The sequence below is a fragment of the Oryzias latipes genome, chromosome 12 (genome assembly GCF_053564925.1).
Source record: "Oryzias latipes strain Hd-rR chromosome 12, Olatipes_Hd-rR_3.1".
Classification (NCBI taxonomy): domain Eukaryota; kingdom Metazoa; phylum Chordata; class Actinopteri; order Beloniformes; family Adrianichthyidae; genus Oryzias; species Oryzias latipes.
The window spans coordinates 241336-261477 of record NC_136248.1 but is presented as its reverse complement, the minus strand read 5'-3'; the positions used below and the strand labels follow the sequence as shown (position 1 = coordinate 261477).

At 43.1% G+C, this 20142-nt stretch overlaps 1 protein-coding gene across 13 annotated transcripts in view; it reads left to right on the top strand.

Annotated features, from left to right (window-relative positions):
- The window catches only part of ythdc2 (YTH domain containing 2), a 141339-nt gene that overhangs the window by 93856 nt on the left and 27341 nt on the right, over positions 1-20142 (top strand). For 9 of the 13 annotated variants that reach the window (XM_078955535.1, XM_023952793.2, XM_023952791.2 and 6 more), the window contains 5 exons: positions 4469-4588; positions 4690-4962; positions 5358-5484; positions 12747-12952; positions 17125-17314. In XM_078955535.1, coding sequence (XP_078811661.1) covers positions 4469-4588; positions 4690-4962; positions 5358-5484; positions 12747-12952; positions 17125-17314 — 916 coding nt within the window. The remainder of the gene's footprint in view (positions 1-4468; positions 4589-4689; positions 4963-5357; positions 5485-12746; positions 12953-17124; positions 17315-20142) is intronic. The other 4 variants (XM_078955537.1, XM_078955536.1, XM_023952792.2 and 1 more) reach the window with 1 other exon arrangement.

Genomic DNA, 20142 nt, shown 5'->3' with positions numbered 1-20142 from the left:
AAGGGACCGTCAACAAAGTGCAACTTCTCTGAAACGCCATTCTGTAAAAATCAATAAACTTTTAAAAAGCGAATAAATGTCTATATTTATATGAACTGGTAATGAAGACTCGTCAGCATAGTCATGCTACATTATTATTTATTATGCTAAATTTTGTTAGAAAGTCAACCTCCATTTTATAGTTTATAGTTTTTAAAATTTAATAGAGATATGAATCATAACATAAATGCACTATAGCTCTGAAGATACTAAAGCTTCTGTCACCAAACCTCCTGTACTGACTAATCATGACCTTATTGTCCTACTGCAACAAAGATTATGTCATAATTCACGTTGTTTATTGTTAGGAATTTTTCATATTTAAATATTGATCAGATATGGTCAAAAATGCTCAGAAGCTTTGAAGATGCTGTAGTTACTGACACCAAACTTCCTGTACTGACTAATCATGACCTCATTGTCCTACTACAATAAAGATTATGCAAAAAAAAATTCTGGCAACTTCAGAGCTATTCGAAGCTGTGGAAACTCATCAGAAGTTCACAACCATCACAAAACCCTCGTCTCTGCCGCTAACACAGTCTGCTCCTGGTGCGCGTGTGTGCGTCAGTCAGCAGCCGGACACACGGAGAAAGCAGTGACGTCATCGCCCCGCCTCCCCTCTGCTATTGCATTTAAGAAATGAATATTGCGACAAGGTACGCAGGGTGGATGTTAAAATGCAAATGCAATCCCCTCTTTTCGCTTTAATTATGACACAGAATAAGCGGTTTTAAGTATAAAATGAAAAAGCATTTTGAAATATTGCTTTTTCATTTTGATTTTGAGTCATTTGATGCAGTTACATTTTGAAAATTAAAAAGCATTTCTGTTAATCCATTTCAATTGTCAAATTAGACATTTCTAAATGAATTATGCTACACATTTACCAGGGACCTTTTTTAAAATGAAATGTCAAATACCATTGTCTTTATCATTTTAATTAAGTGACAGAATAAGCTGTATTGAGGAAGGAAATGAAAAAGTATTTTGAAGTATTACTTTTTCATTTTATTTTTGAGTCAAAAAATGCTGCTTCATTTTGAAAATGAAAAAGAATTTCTGGTTTTGACTTTGCTTTTTATTTATGCTACAGAATCGCTTCCATAAAACTGAAACGGCGCCGTTTAATCCAGTGCCGTTGTAAGGAGAGGAGGGGGTTATGGGAAATAACATGGCTTCAGCTTTAGTACCGAACTGCTGTAATTGTGTGCTTGTGTGTGTGTGTCTGGCAGGTCAGTGTGTGGTGTGGCTCTTTGACTATCACAGTTAGAAATGTCAGCTCTTTGTGTCAAACTTGTCCCCCCCCCAGAGGCATTCATAGAAAAAAAAGCGGATGTAACGTGGATTAAAAGATTAACCAACGACCGAAAACTAAGGTAAGAAAGTGCAGCAGGTTTTTTTGTGCTCTACGTTTTTCTCTTGTGAAATTAACTGCATTTTTTTTACCGTTTTAATGCTTTTAATCCACGTTACAGCCACCGTTCCTTTTCTATTAAAGCCCCAAAATGAAAGTTCCGCCCCGCTGCTTGGCATGCAAATTTTAGCCAGTCAGATCAACCAGAAAGGTTCCTGCCCCCAAGTGACAAAAACGCCCCCTTAACACTGGGCGTAAATCCAGGTGAGAGCGCAAAAGAGAATTGACCGAGCAGGATCCCCGCTCAGTTAGGATTTCAGCCGTTCAGTTGTAAAATACGGGGTCGCTTGGTTAGAATTGCGCCAGCAGGGTTTTAAGGTTCACTCACTCAGTTTCTAAATACGCCCGCTTAGTTGTCTTTACGCCCTTTCAGTTATTGGTATTTATGTAATTCCATAGAAATGTTTGTTTTTAGAAAAGTTATGGCAAAGCATTGCTAAAAAAAAGTGTAGGAACCCTGATGTATGCAAAAGCAGAAATGCCCTCATACTAGAATCAACCATGGAGAAAAGCAGACCAATCCAGTATTTAACTACAGTACAAAGAAACAAAAGAGTTAGTACATTTGTTCAGGTTAAAGACAAATGTGGCAGTTTATCACAAAAACAAGTGGAGCAAACAACAAATATGATCAGTAGGGGTGTAACGGTATACTAAAATCTCAATTCGGTCCGGTTTGATACTCCTGTATTTTTTCGGTACAAAAAAGGCAGAAAAAAATTTCTTCCAAAATGTATTTATTGTTTTTATATAACAATAATAAAATTAACCTATGTAGGTGATCTGCTTATAAAATAATACAACTGTTAGCTGTCTGGAACCCAAAACTTTGGATACTTTATACTGGTCTGACTGTTAACTTGCACATTTTTTTCTTGAAGGCCTGATTGTTCCAGTCGGTGATGCTGTTTTAAGTTTGTTAACAGATTGGATGTGTTTCTGTGGCATACAGTATCTTTGTGTAACAATGTCAACACACAGCACTCCACCACTTATCCAACTGTCATTTCCCTTCATCCAAACAAATCCAAAGTCGTCCCCCCCCCCCTCCCACAGGAGAGCATAAGGGCATAAGGAGATGGGGGGGGGGGGGGGGGGGGGGGGCTCGCGTCTGCATTAGCCATGCTGGTACTGTTGACATGTGCACTGTCACCTCCCTCACCTAATAGCTGCCGAACCTCCTGCCGTGAGGTTTCTGACTGTGGGGGGAAAACGTGGGGGAAATCCTCTCCAGGGCCGAAGGCAGATCTTCCTCCGGGGTTCACTTCCCTTTTGGACCCTCAGAGCCTCCAGACCGGGTCAATAATAGAACCAGCCTCCATTCTTTTGGATCTTCTTACACAGACATACACTCAAAAAAACAACTCATTGGATGAACTCAATTTAATTGTGGGCAGGATTTTCATCCAATAAATATGAGTAGCCCAACCTCAAAGAAAATTCTTCCATGTAATGAATTATAATTGAGTTAGTTGAACTCAATTTTATCAAGAAAGGCAAGGCAAAAAGGTCATCTAAGACCGGAATTTAGTCTTGAACTTAGAAGAACAAATCCCGCTGGCTGATCCACTGAGCTAACACTTTTGTGGCAGCTAACAGGCTAGAATCATTTCTTCTACAAATGAGGTTCGTCATGTATTGTCTTATTGGGAGAAGTCGAGTTGAAACGATTCCAAGCCACAGTACGTTTTTAACGTGGAAAAACACGAACGATAGTTTTCTATCTTCGAAAAGTCGAAGGATTTGAAGGACCAAAAGTCATAGCAGGCATTAGACGAAAGAGCTGAACATTTTAATAGTTGAATGGTCAAAATAGGTGAGAAATTGTAGCCGTAAAACAGCAGAAGATACTATAAAGAGAATAAATAAAGGAAACAGGAAAACAGCATTCAACATGCGCACAGCATGCCCCTTACTTGAACTCGTTTATTTTGGATTACTGGAGTTTATAGGTGAAACTATTAATACATTTTGTATTAGGTCAATTAAATGTAGATACATAATTTTAAAATAAATATAGTTTAATAAAACACACAGAATTTAATTGTGTTACATGAAAGAGGGGCTTGAATCATTTTTTTGAGTTCACGCGGTTTCAGCAGCACATCCTCATTCTACAGCAGAAGTTTCCGTCTTGCAAGGAAATACGACAAATTTACTGTGTTCTAATTATTAATTTCCATTGTATTCAGGCTGCGTGCGTTCTTGAGTGCGCGACACGGCCGGAGATTTTTGTGTTGGGGGGTTATTACTGTTCTCCTTCACTCTGTAACACCAAACATGAACGCGCGCTGTTAGATTTCCATGAATATCACTACATATTTTGTTTGGGAACTATTTTGTGCAGCGCAACGTTACGTGTCTGTAAGGTGGAGCCTCCTGCCCCGCGTTCTTCATGGGTGTCAGGCTTCATGGCTACCAGAAAGGTGACAACGTGTCTGCAGTCTGTTTATTACTGGGCAATGCATAATATTCTAAGAAGATGTCTGAACCAGAGAGCACAGGTGAAGCCTCATGTGTAGCTAGAGACCGGTCCACTGCAGAAGAATCAACACGCACCCCCAACACACGTGTGTGTGTGTGTGCTCCTTCCTCCTACACACGCAGCGCGCTGACACACACACACACAGTCATTTTATAACACCTATATAGTTAGTTCATTAGTTAGATACGTAGTAGTTACTGTTATTTGTTAATAAAGAATACTGCGTTGTAATAGTATTTATTTGCGACGCGGCCGCCGGAGGATTTTGTGTTGGGGGGTGGGGGGCGTGCAGATAACCGAGACACCGCGCCCCCTGCTGGTTCGTCACTGCGGTCACACACCGTCACAGCTCTAGTACTGTTACACCCTAATGCTGATTCACTCAACTGGTCATTTGGTTCAAACTTTGAGCTGATGTGCCGCCTACGGTAAAATATACCAGAAACAGGCACGGTTTTGCTTTACAAGATGTATGGTGAAAAGAAAGTATATGTTCCATGTTGTTTCTACATTCATCCTTGTTTTAGGGGCTGTGCTTGCAGACCAAACTTCTGGCTCCCTCCTCCTGTCTTATTGGAGACTTCTTGTCCAAAGCCCCCCAGCCTCCTCCTGCTCGTTCTGTGAGCAGTGCTGTGCAGGTTCTGAAGGTAACAGCTCTTCTCATTGTCCTACTCCAAGACACGTTCAAGTCTAAAGGAGAAATATTGCACTTACTATCATTTTTAATCAAGTGATACTTTTTGTTCAGAAGATAGATGCTCTTGAACAGAATGAGGACCTGACTGAGCTTGGCTACCGCCTGGCTGATTTACCTGTGGAGCCTCAGCTGGGGAAAATGGTGCTGTGTGGCGTAGTGCTCAAGTGTCTGGACCCCATCCTCACCATCGTCTGTGCTCTGGCCTATCGTGACCCCTTCATCATTCCCACTGAGAACTCTCAGAAGAGATCAGCTCTCAATTGTCGCAAACGCTTTGCTTCTAATTCCTTCAGTGACCACATGGCCCTGCTCAGAGCTTTCCAGGTGAGTGTTTGTCTGGATTTCAGCCTTTGCCGTACTGAGCTCGCTTTTTACCTGTAATGTTCTAACCAGCAGCTGAGCAAAGAACAGTTTACAAACAGTTGGTGTTGCTGTGAATTAAAAAGGATGGGATAGGTCAAAGTTCAGCAAACGTAGAGCCCAAAAACAGTCGTAAAAAACTGGCGTAGCGGTGCGTAAACACAAGAGTTTTCGCGGAAACACGCATATACACACGTCTACAAACTTTCATTGCTTCAGAAATGTAATGGACTGACATCTTCAAAAAGGCCTTCCGTGACTTATAAAGTGCTTTAATCCTTAAAAACATTTAAATCTACTACAGGTTCAAAAAGTGAAAGGTTAAATAACAGCTCATGTTTGTTGTCGTCTGGTGTCAGGCGTGGCAGAAAGCTCGCAGTGACGGTTGGGAGAGAACGTTTTGTGAGAAGAACTTCCTGTCTCAAGCGACCATGGACATCATTCTCGGCATGAGGACGCAGCTGCTCGGACATCTCCGTGCCATTGGTGAGTCCTGCTGTTGCTTTGCTTTTTTATAATCTGAAAAAAGATCTCATTAGTCCATTGGGACATGAAAGTGTAAAATGTATTTAAATAATTAAACGTTATTTTATTATGAACATATTATCAAACTTAGTAACTTTAAAAGGTGACATTTGGCCTCAGAAATCCACCTTTTTCCAGGGTGGTAGGTAAAATTACAAGTTAAATTAATCATAAATCATATTCATTTTGAGTAATTATAGATCTAATTTATAATCAAGGTATAATTGCAAAATAAACTGTATAATAAAGTTATAGGTAATATGAATTGACTATAGCAAAGGAAGAACAGGCAAACTTTTGAATAAACTGATTCCAAAAAGAGCCAGAAACTGTCATCAATTTAATGTGCATCTAAAAATAAAAGCGTTTAGCTGACCAAAGACAACTTAAGACGCTTATATGACATTTTTGCAACAGTTCAGTGTTTTGCCCAAGGACACTTTGACACATGGTGAGAATCGAACATGCAATCTTCCGTTCAGAGGTCAACCGCTGCACAATGAATGTTGACTGAAACCGGGTTTGGTCCAAGATATATCCCGCCTTCCAGAATTTGTTTCCTCTCTGGCCTGACGCGCTGTGCCGACGCTCAAATGACGCTCCAGGACCTCTGACACTAAAGTGATGAAGAGGAAGATGAAGGAGGACTCCTGGTTTTAAAGCACAGAGAGACTCTCCTAATGTTATACAGGACGCTACAGTACAGTCTATTGATCTGAATAAAAAAACTCTTTATAATGATCAATATACCAGTGTTCTTTAAGAAAAGTTTTACGAAGCCTCAGAAATGTTTCAGAAGGTTTTGATGGGAAAAACTGGGAACAACATGGCGGACCTCCGCCTGCAGGAGATCCCGACGCCAGCGGGACAACAGACTCTCCGCTTTACAAAGAGCTAAGGAAATGCTGAGGAAATTTGAAAGGAATGACGGAAACGGATTCTCCGTGGAATCGCCATAAGGCCGGCCTTTTGATTCATTGGATCAATGGAGCGGCACCAGAAGCAGGAGTAAGGAGGGGCAGCTGGACAATAAGGATGGGAGCGATTCTGCCTCTTTCCAGACCCTTTAAAGGACCCCTTCCTAACAGGAGGAACAACCCTGGACCTCCCAGTGGGGGGAGAGACACTCCTTCCAATGTGTGGAGGCCACAGTTACCTGTTGGTACTACAACTGCTTAAGTATTTTTTGCTCCTAAGTTTACAATGTTTCTTTTTTCTGGTATAGTTCATTAGTAAGGCTCACAGTTATTGTTAACAAAAGAAATGAGCGGACTGGGTGACGATAGACTAGTTTCAATAAATACGAACGGCCTTGGCAACCACGTAAACATAGAAGCAGAGTGCTACCAAGATTACCACGGGTAATCTTCATCCAAGAAACACATCTGCCAAAAAATGAGCATGAAAAATTTGGTAAGTTTGGTATACAAATTGTTTTTTCAGCTCCTACAAAAAAACAGCAGAGTTGTACTTCCATTAATATCAATCACAGTAAAGTGTGAAAGAAATGATGACAGAAACACAGATGGAAAATATGCTTTTGTTAAAGGAAAGATCAACAAGACCCTGGTTACACTAGTCTGTATGTGTTCTCCCCCTGAAGGGAATCAGAAATTCTACAAAATGACTTAAAACGGGCAGACAGCTGGTTCCCCATGGAATGAATTTTCCACAAAGTCAACGTCACCCCCCCGAAGACGATGACATCACGGCCAGCGATCCCGTCAAAAAAATGAATGGGCCGAAAATCGCGGATGGGGCCGATCAAAATGTACTTCAGAATACAGTTGCGAAACCCAAACACACGTGTTGGGGATATCCCAAAGAAGTATTGAAATCATTACGGGACGGCCACACGACCTACGACCTGGCGGCCATTTTGTGGCGAACTCTGAGAATTGGCGATTTTTGTGTTTTCCCACGATATGGGAAAACAACACTTTTGTTTGAGCGATTTTCACGAAATTGCACACACATGCCACCAGCATGATTCTACAACTACCAAAGAAGTTTCGTTGACCTTTGACCTTGGGAAGAGGCAGCCATCTTGACTTTTTTTTAAAAAGCAACTTTAGTAACGTATACAAACGAAAACTCGTCCTAGGGATTTTTATCGATCTTCTTGAAACTTCTCGGGCATCAATGGCAAGCTACTGTGGACAAAATGTTGGAATTAGAAGTTGTAGATTTTGAAAGGTGTGCGTGTGGCGAATTCGCAAACGTCGCCGTTTTAGCTAGCTTGCACATATTTTATCGGAATGTTGTGAAAATGAAATATGCGATCCCCTGGCCCACACTGAACAAAATGATGTCACATACGACAAAATCGATAAAGGAATGTGGGCAGGGGAAACAAAAAACGATCGCAAAAAAAGTGCTGACTCGGCAAAAAAAAAAAAAAAATTCTGATTTTTTTTTAAGAATAGTCTAACGAAACCCAGATAACTTTGTCGGGTATATCCAACTTTGTCGGGTATATTTGAAAGAATTACGTGAAGGCGACACGACCTACGGTTTGGCGGCCATTTTGTGCCAAAATCTGCCATTTTGAGATTTTCGCGTTTTTACACAATATGGAAAAAGGAACTTTTTTTCGAGCGATTTTCATGAAATTTTGACTGGCGTGTCCCTAGCCTAAGTCTACAATAGCCTCTGGAGTTTCGTCGACCTTTGACCTCGGGAAAAGGCCGCCATCTTGAATTTTCTAAAAAAAAAACACCTTTACCACTGGATTTAATCGTAAACTTGTCGTTGGAATTTTCAGCGATCGTCTCGAAACATTTTGGACATCAACGGCAAGCTACTCTGGAAAAAATGTTGCAATCAGAAGTTGTAGATTTTGAACGGCGTGCGCGTGGCAAGCTAGCAAAGTGGCGCACTGTTATAACTCCCATGCATTTCAATACAATACAGTGAAAATTGAATGCATGCATTCATGCCTGAAACTGAATACATTGAAAAACACTGGATATGGACATATAAGGAATGTGGGCGTGGTTAGCATAAAACCACTGTTGCTAGGGACGACAAAAAGTTTCCTTTACTGATTTGTCCAAAATTGCCGTTTATCTGTTCGTCTTCTCAAGGGGACCAAAACATAAAATGGTTGCAAAAAAGCCGCCATTTTGGAAAAAGTGTTTTTTTTATCAACTTATGGCATATAGCTCTCACCAATGGAGGAATGTGTTTTTCTGAGTCAGTTAATGATGCTGATCGCTATGCTAGCACTTTTAGCTATGTTAGCATATTTAGCATAGTTAGCACGATTAGCATTTTAGGTAATGTGTTTTTCTGAGTCAGTTAATGATGCTGATCGCTATGCTAGTACTTTTAGCAACATTAGCATAGCTAGCATAGTTAGCATAATTAGCATTTTAGATAATGTGTTTTTCTGAGTCAGTTGATGATGCTGATCGCAATGCTAGCACTTTTAGCCACATTAGCATAGTTAGCATAATTAGCATTTTAGGTAACGTGTTTTTCTGAGTCAGTTAATGATGCTGATCACTATGCTAGTACTTTTAGCAACATTAGCATAGTTAGCATAATTAGCATTTTAGGTAATGTGTTTTTCTGAGTCAGTTGATGATGCTGATCGCAATGCTAGCACTTTTAGCCACATTAGCATAGCTAGCATATTTAGCATAATTAGCATATGCAGTTTTGACTAGCCATTATCAAAAGTGGGCGGTGAGGGCGGTGGTGCGTAGAGTTGGGCGTGGAAGGCGGGTTGCGTCTGCGGGCCATACAACGCCGCTTGCGGCTTTAATTATTCTTCTTTCTCTTCTTTCTCTTTCGGCTTTTCCCATCAGGGGTCGCCACAGCGAATCATCCTTTTCCACCTCACTCTATCATGAACATCTTCTACCCTAACGTTAGCCAACTTCATGTCCTCTGTTAAGACATCCATATATCTCCTCTTTGGCCGTCCTCTTGCCCTCCGGCCAGGCAGCTCCATCTCCAACATCCTTCTACCAATATATCCACTATCCCTCCTCTGAACATGTCCAAACCATCTCAGTCTGGCTTCTCTGACTTTGTCGCTAACACAGGCAACGTGAGCCGTCCCTCTGATGTACTCGTTCCTTATCCTGTCTAACCTGGTCACTCCTAAGGAGAACCTCAACATCTTCATCTCCGCTACCTCCATCTCAGCCTCTTGTCTCTGTCTCACTGCTACCGTCTCTAACCCATAGAGCAGAGCTGGTCTCACCACTGTCTTGTACACCTTTCCTTTGAGTCTTGCTGGCACTCTTCTGTCACACAACACTCCTGACACTTTCCTCCAACCGCTCCAACCTGCCTGCACTCGCCTCTTCACCTCTTTTCCACAATCCCCATCACACTGAACTGTTGACCCCAAGTACTTAAACTCCTGCACCTTCTTCACCTCAGTCCCTGTAACCTAACGCTTCTACCTTGATCCCTCTCGTTCAGACACATGTATTCTGTCTTACTACGACTGACCTTCATACCTCTTCTTTCCAGAGCAAACTTCCACCTCTTTAGCTGTTCCTCCACCTGCTCTCTACTCTCACTGCAAATTACAATGTCATCCGCAAACATCATTGTCCAGGGAGATTCCTGTCTTACCTCGTCTGTCAGCCTGTCCATCAGCATAGCAAACAAAAAAGGACTCAAAGCTGATCCTTGGTGTAGTCCCACCTCCACCTTGAACTCCTCTGTCTGACCTACAGCACATCTCACCACCGTCATACTTCTCTCATACATGTCCTGAACTACTCTGACATACTTCTCTGCCACTCCAGACGACCTCATACAGTACCACAGCTCCTCCCTCGGCACCCTGTCATACGCCTTCTCTAAATCTACGAACACACAATGCAGCTCCTTCTGACCTTCTCTGTACTTTTCCATCAACATTCTCAAAGCAAAAATGGCATCAGTGGTGCTCTTACGGGGCATGAAACCATACTGCTGCTCACAAATCTCCACTTTCTTCCTAAGCCTGGCTTCCACTACTCTTTCCCACAGCTTCATTGTGTGGCTCATCAACTTTATTCCTCTATAGTTGCTGCAGTTCTGCGTGTCACCCTTGTTCTTAAAGATCGGGACCAGAACGCTTCTCCTCCATTCCTCAGGCATCTTCTCACTCTCTAAAATCCTATTGAACAACCTTGTTAGAAATTCCACTGCTGTCTCTCCTAAGCACTTCCATACCTCCACAGGTACGTCATCAGGACCAACGGCCTTTCCGCTCTTCATCCTTTTCAGAGCCTTCCTAAGCTCATCCTTTCCAATCTCTGCTACTTCCTGCTCCACAACAACCACATCTTCCTCCCTTCTTTCCCTGTCATTTTCCTCGTTCATCAGCTCCTCAAAATACTCCTTCCATCTTTTCTGTACACTCTCTTGGGTTGTTAGCACCTTTCCATCTCTGTCCTTAATCGCCCTTATCTGTTGCACGTCCTTCCCATCTCTGTCTCTCTGTCTGGCTAGCCTGTACAAGTCCTTCTCTCCTTCCTTTGTGTCTAACCTGTCATAAAGCTCATCGTAAGCTTTCTGTTTGGCCTTTGCCACCTCTCTCTTCACTCTACGCTGCGCTTCCTTGTACTCCTGTCTACCTTCCTCAGTCCTTTCTACATCCCACTTCCTTTTAGCCACCCTCTTCCTCTGGACGCATTCCTGTACTTCCTCATTCCACCACCAAGTCTCTTTACCGTCTTTCCTCTTTCCAGATGACACACCTAGCACCTTCCTACCTGTTTCCCTGATAATCTCTGCTGTAGTTTCCCAGTCATCTGGAAGTTCATCCTGACCACCCAGGACCTGCCTCAACTTCTGCCTAAATTCCTCACAAGTTTCTTCATTCTGTAGCTTCCACCACTTGGTCTTCTTTTCTGTTTTCCCTATCTTCTTCTTCCTGACCTCCAGAGTCATCTTACACACCACCATGCGGTGCTGTCTGGCTACACTCTCTCCTACCACCACTTTGCAGTCATTAACCTCTCTCAAATGACCTCGTCTACATAGGATGTAGTCCACCTGAGTACTCCTACCTCCACTTCTGTATGTCACTCTATGTTCCTCTCTCTTCTGGAAGTAAGTGTTGACTACAGCCATTTCCATCCTCTTCGCAAAGTCCACCACCATCTGTCCCTCCAGATTCCTTTCCTTCACACCAAACCTGCCCATCACCTCCTCATCACCTCTGTTGCCCTCACCAACATGCCCATTAAAGTCTGCTCCAATAACAACTCTCTCTCCTCTGGGAAAACTCTCTATGACCTCATCCAACTCACTCCAGAATCTCTCCTTCACTTCTAACTCACAGCCAACCTGTGGCGCATACCCACTGACTACATTCACCATCACCCCTTCAATTTCTAACTTTAGGCTCATCATCCTGTCTGAGACTCTTTTCACCTCTAGAACACTGTTTACAAACTCCCCCTTCAGAATCACTCCTACCCCGTTTCTCTTCCCAACACCATGATAGAATAGTTTGTATCCTCCTCCAATACTACGTGCCTTGCTGCCCTTCCACCTTGTCTCCTGCACACACAGTACATCTACCTTCCTTCTCTCCATCATGTCTGCCAGCTCTCTGCCTTTCCCTGTCATTGTGCCAACGTTAAGAGTCCCTATTCTCAAACCTATGTTCCTGCCTTTTCCCTTCTCTCTCTGGCAACGGACCCTTCTGCCTCCCCTCTTTCTTCGACCAACAGTAGTCAAATTTCCACCGACACCCTGTAGGTTAACAGCATCGGTGGCGGTCGTTGTTAACCCGGGCCTCGACCGATCCGGTATGTCTAAAGTGTTGTGGATGATTCGCATGGTTATTTTGGCAATTTTTACGCCGGATGCCCTTCCTGACGCAACCCTCTCTATTTATCCGGGCTTGGGACCGGCACAGAGGCAACTGGCTTGCAACCCCTGTGGCTAGATTACGGCTTTAATTATTAATATGTCTAATTATCCTAAGTTTGATTCGTCATTGTATGAATGTATAACTTATGATTGTAATGTTTTTGTGTATTATTCTTATTTGATTGGATGAAATAAACCATTTTAAGTCAAATAAAAAAAAATCAGACCTATACAAAACTATACATTTGGACAACCAACAACAATGTGGAAAATAAATATTGGCATCCTTAATGATGATAAAGTTGTGCCAGAAATAAAAAAAAGAACTTAAAGAGGATGACCAAATAGAACCAATGTTAATGTGGGACGATGAACCTTTTTTTGTCTTTTAGGTTTCGTGCGAGCCCGTGGAGGAAGTGACATCCGTGACGTAAATCTTAACTCAGAAAACTGGGCGGTGGTTAAGGCTGCCCTGGTGACTGGCATCTACCCAAACCTCATCAAAGTCAACAAGAAAAGCTCTCTGCTTTCCAGCCTGATGGAAAAAAAAGTTCACTTTCATTCCACATCTGTCCTGAGCCAGCAGCCGAATAAGGAGGTAGTCAGAATTTTCATTAACATTAAAAATTGTAGTTTTAGCGGCGGGGGTCTGGGTGTGGGGGTGGCTGGGCGCTCCTCCTCCTTCTTTTCACATTCCACCATCCATTTTAGAAGAACATAAACACTCACCTGAGCACAGGTGTTAGCTCACCTTTGCACTAATAGTTTGCATGATTGAATGAATGAAAGATTTCACACTAGTTGGTTTAAAGGCATAGGTATGCGTTCGTGAACACTATCTGTTGTGTACATTTTGACATGTGAACATTTTTGCAGCTAGCAGGTGTGTTGATAATATTTGAGTGTGTGTGTGAACAGGCCCCGCCCTTTTTGTACTACATTTGAACCGTACCGTAATGATAAACAACCAGTAAACCTGTCTGCTCTATGCTGCTTCATGGGCTTACCCCCGTTCCCCTCCAATTATCACCCTCCTACCCCCCCCCCCTCTCTCTCTAACGTCCCTCTCTCTTCTTCCCCTCTTTCCTTTTCCGTCCGGTCCAACACCAAAGATTTTCAAACATGGTTGAAATTAATAAAGTTTGGCCTCAATTACAAAAGGGGTTTATTCAGACATACCTTTGGTTTGTCTGAAGATGAATAACCCCTCTTGTTAAAATAAAATATGTCCAACACAAGAGGCCCTCAGCTCTCATCTGTCTGCCCAGCTGTTGGACAGGACAAGTTTGAAAAAAAAAAAAAAAAAAAAAATTGTAGTTTTTGCAACGGTCAGTGTCAGTAAAAGTCTACCATGGTTGATCTACAGTAGAAACACATCGAGTTTCTGCTAGCTACAGAAAAACATCCTCACCTCGGTTCTAAATGAGTGAAATTTCTGCATTATTCTTATGCTTTTTATTGGAGCAAAGTGAGCAACAGAGCCTAAACCTGTCCTTCCCGTGGACTCAGTCTAGCTGCTGTGGAGAGTGTGGGAACAAGATTGTCAGAGCAGTGACCCACTCTGCTGGTGCTTCTCCAACCCCCAGTGCGCACGGCCCTTCTTCAAAACCCACAAACTGAAGCTCATTAGCTGAGGGAGCCTGTCAGTGACTGAAATGATGATGGGGGTAACCATTCCCCCTCCGCCGGAGTTAACTGACTGCACCCGCAAAGCTCCCAAGAGGCCTTATGAGGCGTCAGCTCTAGAGCATCTCTAAGTTCTCTGGCATGACCAAGAGCCGGGATCACATCACATATAAGCCTGGGGGTGTGGAGCTTTCTGCCTTTCTATTTGGATCAAAAGCAGTTCCTTCTGCTGTTCAAATGTCAAAGCAGCACTTGATGCAGAGGGCAACCAGTCCACACCAACAAGAGGACAAGCAGAATCGGGCTGCAGAATCCCTAAATCCAACAACCCCACCCTTAAATGAACGGCTCCTCGCTCATTCTAGCATCACCACCATCTGCAGGCACGAGCAGCTGTTTTTTCTACACGTCCAAGCCATGCTCTAAAGGTGACTCAATAAAATCCTGCACCACTCCATCCATAAATATAGAGTCCAGAATCTTTGTGAAGCAACAGCTTTGTTGTTTGTATTCATATATTTTTAGTAATAAATCATTAGAACAGATTAGCCTTTTCCGTGGGCAGCGTTCGAGAAGCCCAAGCTTGGACACCACTGCCGCCTCAATGGGCTAAGATCCCCCAGGCGGGAACCGCGGAGCGGGCGCCGTGGACTCTGGGTCAGACCGATCGAGGAGTGGTCCTCAGCTGGGGATTTGGCAGGCAGCCCGCTTGTCTTGTCAAATGTGTGTTTAAACACACATTTGCAGTGACTTATGTACCAGATGATGTTCTTATTGGCTGCTCTGCATGTCAATCAAGTGACATACTTTATGGTGAGGAGGATGATTCGCCGACAGACTATTTTTTTTATTTTTGTGTTTATCTTTGATGGCCCGTAATCTACCCACATGTCCCAATAGACGTAATGATCCCCCGTGGGGTAAACAAACAATGCGCGCACTCCAGAGGCAGGTGTGTCCTGCTAACTACCTAACCCCAAGCTAGCTAACTCAACCATAGCCTTTTTTATTAGCCTGTCCTGTCCAACTCAACCCTAGTCTTTGCTCGGCGTAGCGGTGGATAATTACACACTGAAATCCTGATTGTCAGGAGAAGTGACCAGACAAGCGGGCAACACCCCCCACCTCTAAAGTCCATCCATAGGTCTTCTCCCGGCATACAAAAAAAACGTACCAAATGACTTCCAACAACCGGTGTGTCACCCCAAGACACAATGAAAACCAGAGAACAAAACATCATCAAAGCACAACTGAAGACCAGAAAGGCTCAAAGCCCACACAAACAAAAGCCAGCGCACCCACAAAACGCCCACCAACAAACGATGTGGAAACCACAGAACAACACGTTTGGACGAACCAGCACTTTGTTACGATTTGCTGTAGACAGTAACAAATGAAACTGGTTTTAGCAAACAGAAATCATGATCATCATTGAGTATTCAAATAGCTAGACAGTTGCCACTCCCAAAGCTTCTTTCCTGTCTTCCCAGATTTTCTCAACTCACTCAACTCAACTTTATTTATAAAGCACTGTAACCCTTGTGCTATCTTAGATGACCCCCCCCCCCCCCCTTACTTTGAGGTGTTCTTCCTACCATGACAAAGGTGGATAAAGGTGGAAAGATTTAATGTAATCCATGGACACCAGTGAAGATCACAAATCATTGAAGAAAAAAGGTTCAGAGCACTGTCTAGTGGGTCTAGATGACCCTATTCCCAATGTTAAAGTGCATAGGAAAGCACAAGGTTTAGACAGAACAAGGTTCACCAAAGTGCTGAACAAAACAAAACTTAATAAAAGCACACGACAATATAAAGCATAAAACACATAAAATAGGTCAGGATTCCAACTCAATTGAAAGCCAAAGTGAAATAATATGTTTTAAGAGCAGATTTAAAAATACAGAGTGAGTCTATCTGTCTGAGGTACAGGGGCAATTCATTCCATATTATTGATCCGAAGACTGAGAAGGCTCGGTCACCTCTCAGTTTTTTCCTGGTGTTCGAGACGACCAGCTGTGTCTGACTTGTTGACCTAAGGGAGCGGGGGGGAGTGTACACCTGAATCAGGTCAGACAGATATTTTGGAGCGAGTCCATGGAGACATTTAAAAACAAATAGGAGAATTTTAAATTCAATGCATAAGCAAACTGGGAGCCAATGAAGAGATGCTAAAATGGGAGTAATATGTTCTTGATTCCGTGCACAAGTTAGAAGACGGGCAGCAGCATTGTGGACTAACTGCAAACGAGCAAGTCATTTCTGGGAAAGTCCAACATAGAGAGCATTACAGTAATCCAAACGAGGTGAAATAAAAGCATGGATTAAAATCTCAAAGTCATAACGAGAGAGGAGAGGTTTAACCTTGGCCAGTTGTGTCCTGCACGTTCAGCATTTTGTTCTCTGAAAATTGATCAGCTGATCAGTTGCTCTTGACTTCAGTCCGGTCTTCAGAAAGTGAAACGCAGCTGTTGTGTGGACGATACATGGCGAATACTTCTGTAGTGCTTTACCGCCTTCTTTGAAGGCCTCAAGCAAGAGAGAGCAATGTGGGGTTCAGTGTCCTACCCAAGGAAACTTGGACATATGGGCGCTCCTAAGCTGCAATCTTCTGATCAGAGGTCGACCGCTCTACTTCTGCCCTATGGCCGCAGCCACACAGGATGACACTCGCTGCTCATCCCTGCCACCTCGGTCCAAGAGGGTGCGCTTCATAGCTGTACCTCCGGATTAATGCAAGGGTGCCCCCTCTTCAACCCACCCATTATACCCCATGCACGTTGTTTTGGATGGTGTGTTTCACTAAAATAGTGTATTTTGTATAACACAAGGCTGAGATGTGACTTTTTGCCACCAATGAGCCTCCACTCTAAGCAGGAAGCGTCTCTTCATGGCTGCTCCTCAGTCAGCCTTGAGCTGCATGTGTGTTTCTGTTTTCTTCCTGATCTTGTTTTACTGAAACCAATTTCAATATTGGATTCATTTCCCCCTTGTGGGATTAAAAACGTTCGATCTTATCCAAACTTTGTGGTGGGTTAGTGCAATATCTACCATCTTGTAGTGACATCCAATCAGGGTTATTACTTAATAATTCAATAATTACATGATTTTTCTCCCATTCTTTCTTCCTGTTCTGTTGTTTAGGATAGCCCAGCTGAAAATGGTCCGGCCTTTCCAACCGACTGGTTGATCTATGACCAGATGAGCAGGGGTCACAGAATGGCGAGTGTGCGTTGCTGCTCCTTGGTGACTTCAGTCACAGTTGCCATTTTTGGAGGATGTGCCAGACTACCATGTTCTGCGTCATACGACAATGCTGCACTCAAAACAAAAGGTAAGCACATTGAAGAAATCTCTGTGAAACCTTGCATGGCTGCAGTCTGTCTAGTGTTTCTATCCCATATTTTCCTCTGGTGTGTAAACCGGCTTCAGCAGAATTACTGGTTTTGTGGAGCTTATTCCAGCTATCAGAGGTTGAAGGCAGAACTCACATTGAACTGGTCACTAGTCCATAGTAGGATTCATTCTCCAAAAGTTTTTGGAGTGTCACAGTGTAGTGTGACTAGGCAGCCTGGTGGACATCGGGGATCGACGTCCAAACGACTCAGGAATGTGACTGTGTCCCTTGGGTGACGGCTTCCTGGGCCCGGCGGCCCTCTCTCCATGCAGGGAGAGGGATCCCTGAGTTCTCTGGCAAGACCATGAAGATCACATAACATCAGAGCACGGGGGTGTCCATGTCCCTGTGGTGTGGTGTTGGGGGGGCTGGAGCTTGCACTCTCTGTCCCCCCATGCCTCCCTGCTCTCTGTCTTTGGGGGCTCCCGTGGCAGTCCTGCTGGCCCTGGCCTGGGTTGCGGGTGTGATTGTTCTTCTCCATCTGTTGCCATGTGGGTGTCGGGAGGGGGGTTCCTGGCTGCTGCTGCTGTGGCGGGGGTCTTGGTGTGGGGATGGCTGGGAACTCTCCCTCCTTCTTTTTGAATTCCATCATCCACTTAAGACGAACAGAAACACTCACTCCAGGACAGGTGCTGTCTCACCTTTACAGAGTTTACGTGACTGAATAAAACATTCAGTGAACATGGGTTGTATTGTGTTCATGTTGACATATTTGTCTGTGAACATTTTTTAATCCAACAGGTATGTTTATAACATTTGAGTGTGTGTGTGGAAAGGCCCCGCCCATTCTAGATTTGTATTAAATCTGAACCTGACTGTATTGATTATAAACATCCAGCAACATTTCTTCCAGCTTTATGCTGCTTCATGGTTTTAAACCACCCCCCTTCTATAATCAACCCCCCCCCCCCCCCTAACATCCCTCTCTCTTCTTCCCTTCTTTTTTTCTCCATCCGGTCTAACAAAAATCTGTTACAAATATAATTAACTCAACTCAACTTTATTTATAAAGCACTTTAAACAGAACAAGGTTCACCAAAGTGCTGAACAACACAAAAATTAATAAAAGCACATGAAAATATAAAGCATAAAACACATAAAATAGGTCCGGATTCCAACTCAGTTAAAAGCCAAAGTGAAAAAATATGTTTTAAGAGCAGATTTAAAAATACTAAGTGAGTCTATCTGTCTGAGGTACAGGGGCAATTCATTCCAGATTTTTGGTCCGAAGACTGAGAAGGCTCGGTCACATTAAATTAAATTAAAATGAATAAAGTTTAGTCTAAATTACAAAAGGGGTTTATTCAAATATACACCTAGTGTGTCCAACGATCCATGACCCCTGTTGTAACAATAAAATCTGTCCAACACAAGAGGCTTTCAGCTCTCATCTGTCTGCTGTTGGACAGATGTTTCACAACATTGAAAGTTAAATTGTCTGGGATCATTGAGGAGAACAAACCTAGCAGCTGGGCAGCTCGGTTGGTGAAGTGAAAGACTGCCAGGCAGGAAACCAGGCTTTGATTCGCGGTGGGAATGAACAATTAATGGCAGGCAATGGTAATGGGGGATTTACCATATCGATGGTGACCAATTAACATCACCCAGTGAGGGCCCTTGGGCAAGACACTTAACGCTGCTGCCTTACCAGCGCGGCTCGTCTTCAGCTCACCGCTCTCCCAGGGGATGGGTCAAATGCAGAGAACAATTTCCTATTGTTGGAAATAATAAATTATTAAGTAACAATTATTATTATTATCATTAAATGTGTGGATTGTATGAAACATGTAACTTTTTGTAATGAAACAACATCAATGTGGAGGCAGCTGAGAACTAAACATCCTGATGTTTCATCTAGTCTGAACTTAACCTAGTGATGAATCTGAATATGCACATCTCACTTTATTCAAATTCATTACAATTATGTTTATACACCAAAACAGAAATATTTTAGCGTGTGCATATTATCGTTAATCTGTAATAGTTTCAAAAAGCATTTTAGGGTTCCACCTTCATGCTTGGGCATCCTAACATGAATATAGTTTGATTTGAATAAAATGTTCTTTCAAACAAAACTTACTATAATTATGGCCTGCAGCAGCAGTCACTGACTGCAAGGACCATATTGTTTTCGCAGTTGGAACGACGACTTCGCCGCCTTTCAGCGAGAATGTGACCCCCGCCGCATGCTCGAAAAGTCACCAAAACGTGCACACACCTGGGATAAATTGCAAATGAATTTTCCACAGAGTCAACGTCACCCCCCCGAAGACGATGACATCACGGCCAGCGATCCCGTCAAAAAAATGAATGGGCCGAAAATCGCGGATGGGGCCGATCAAAATGTACTTCAGAATACAGCCGCGAAACCCAAACACACGTGTTGGGGATATCCCAAAGAAGTATTGAAATCATTACGGGGCGGCCACACGACCTACGGCTTGGCGGCCATTTTGTGGCGAACTCTGAGAATTGGCGATTTTCGTGTTTTCCCACGATATGGGGAAACGACACTTTTGTTTGAGCGATTTTCACGCAATTGCACACACTTGCTGCCAGCTCCAGTCTACAAACACCACAGAAGTGTCGTTGACCTTTGACCTTGGGAAAAGGCCGCCATCTGTAATTTTCTCAAAAAAGCACCTTTAGCACCAGATACAAACGAAAACTCGTCGTTGGAATTTTCATCAATCGTCTCGTAACTTTTCGGGCATCAACGGCCAGCTACTCTGGACAAAATGTTGGAATTAGAAGTTGTAGATTTT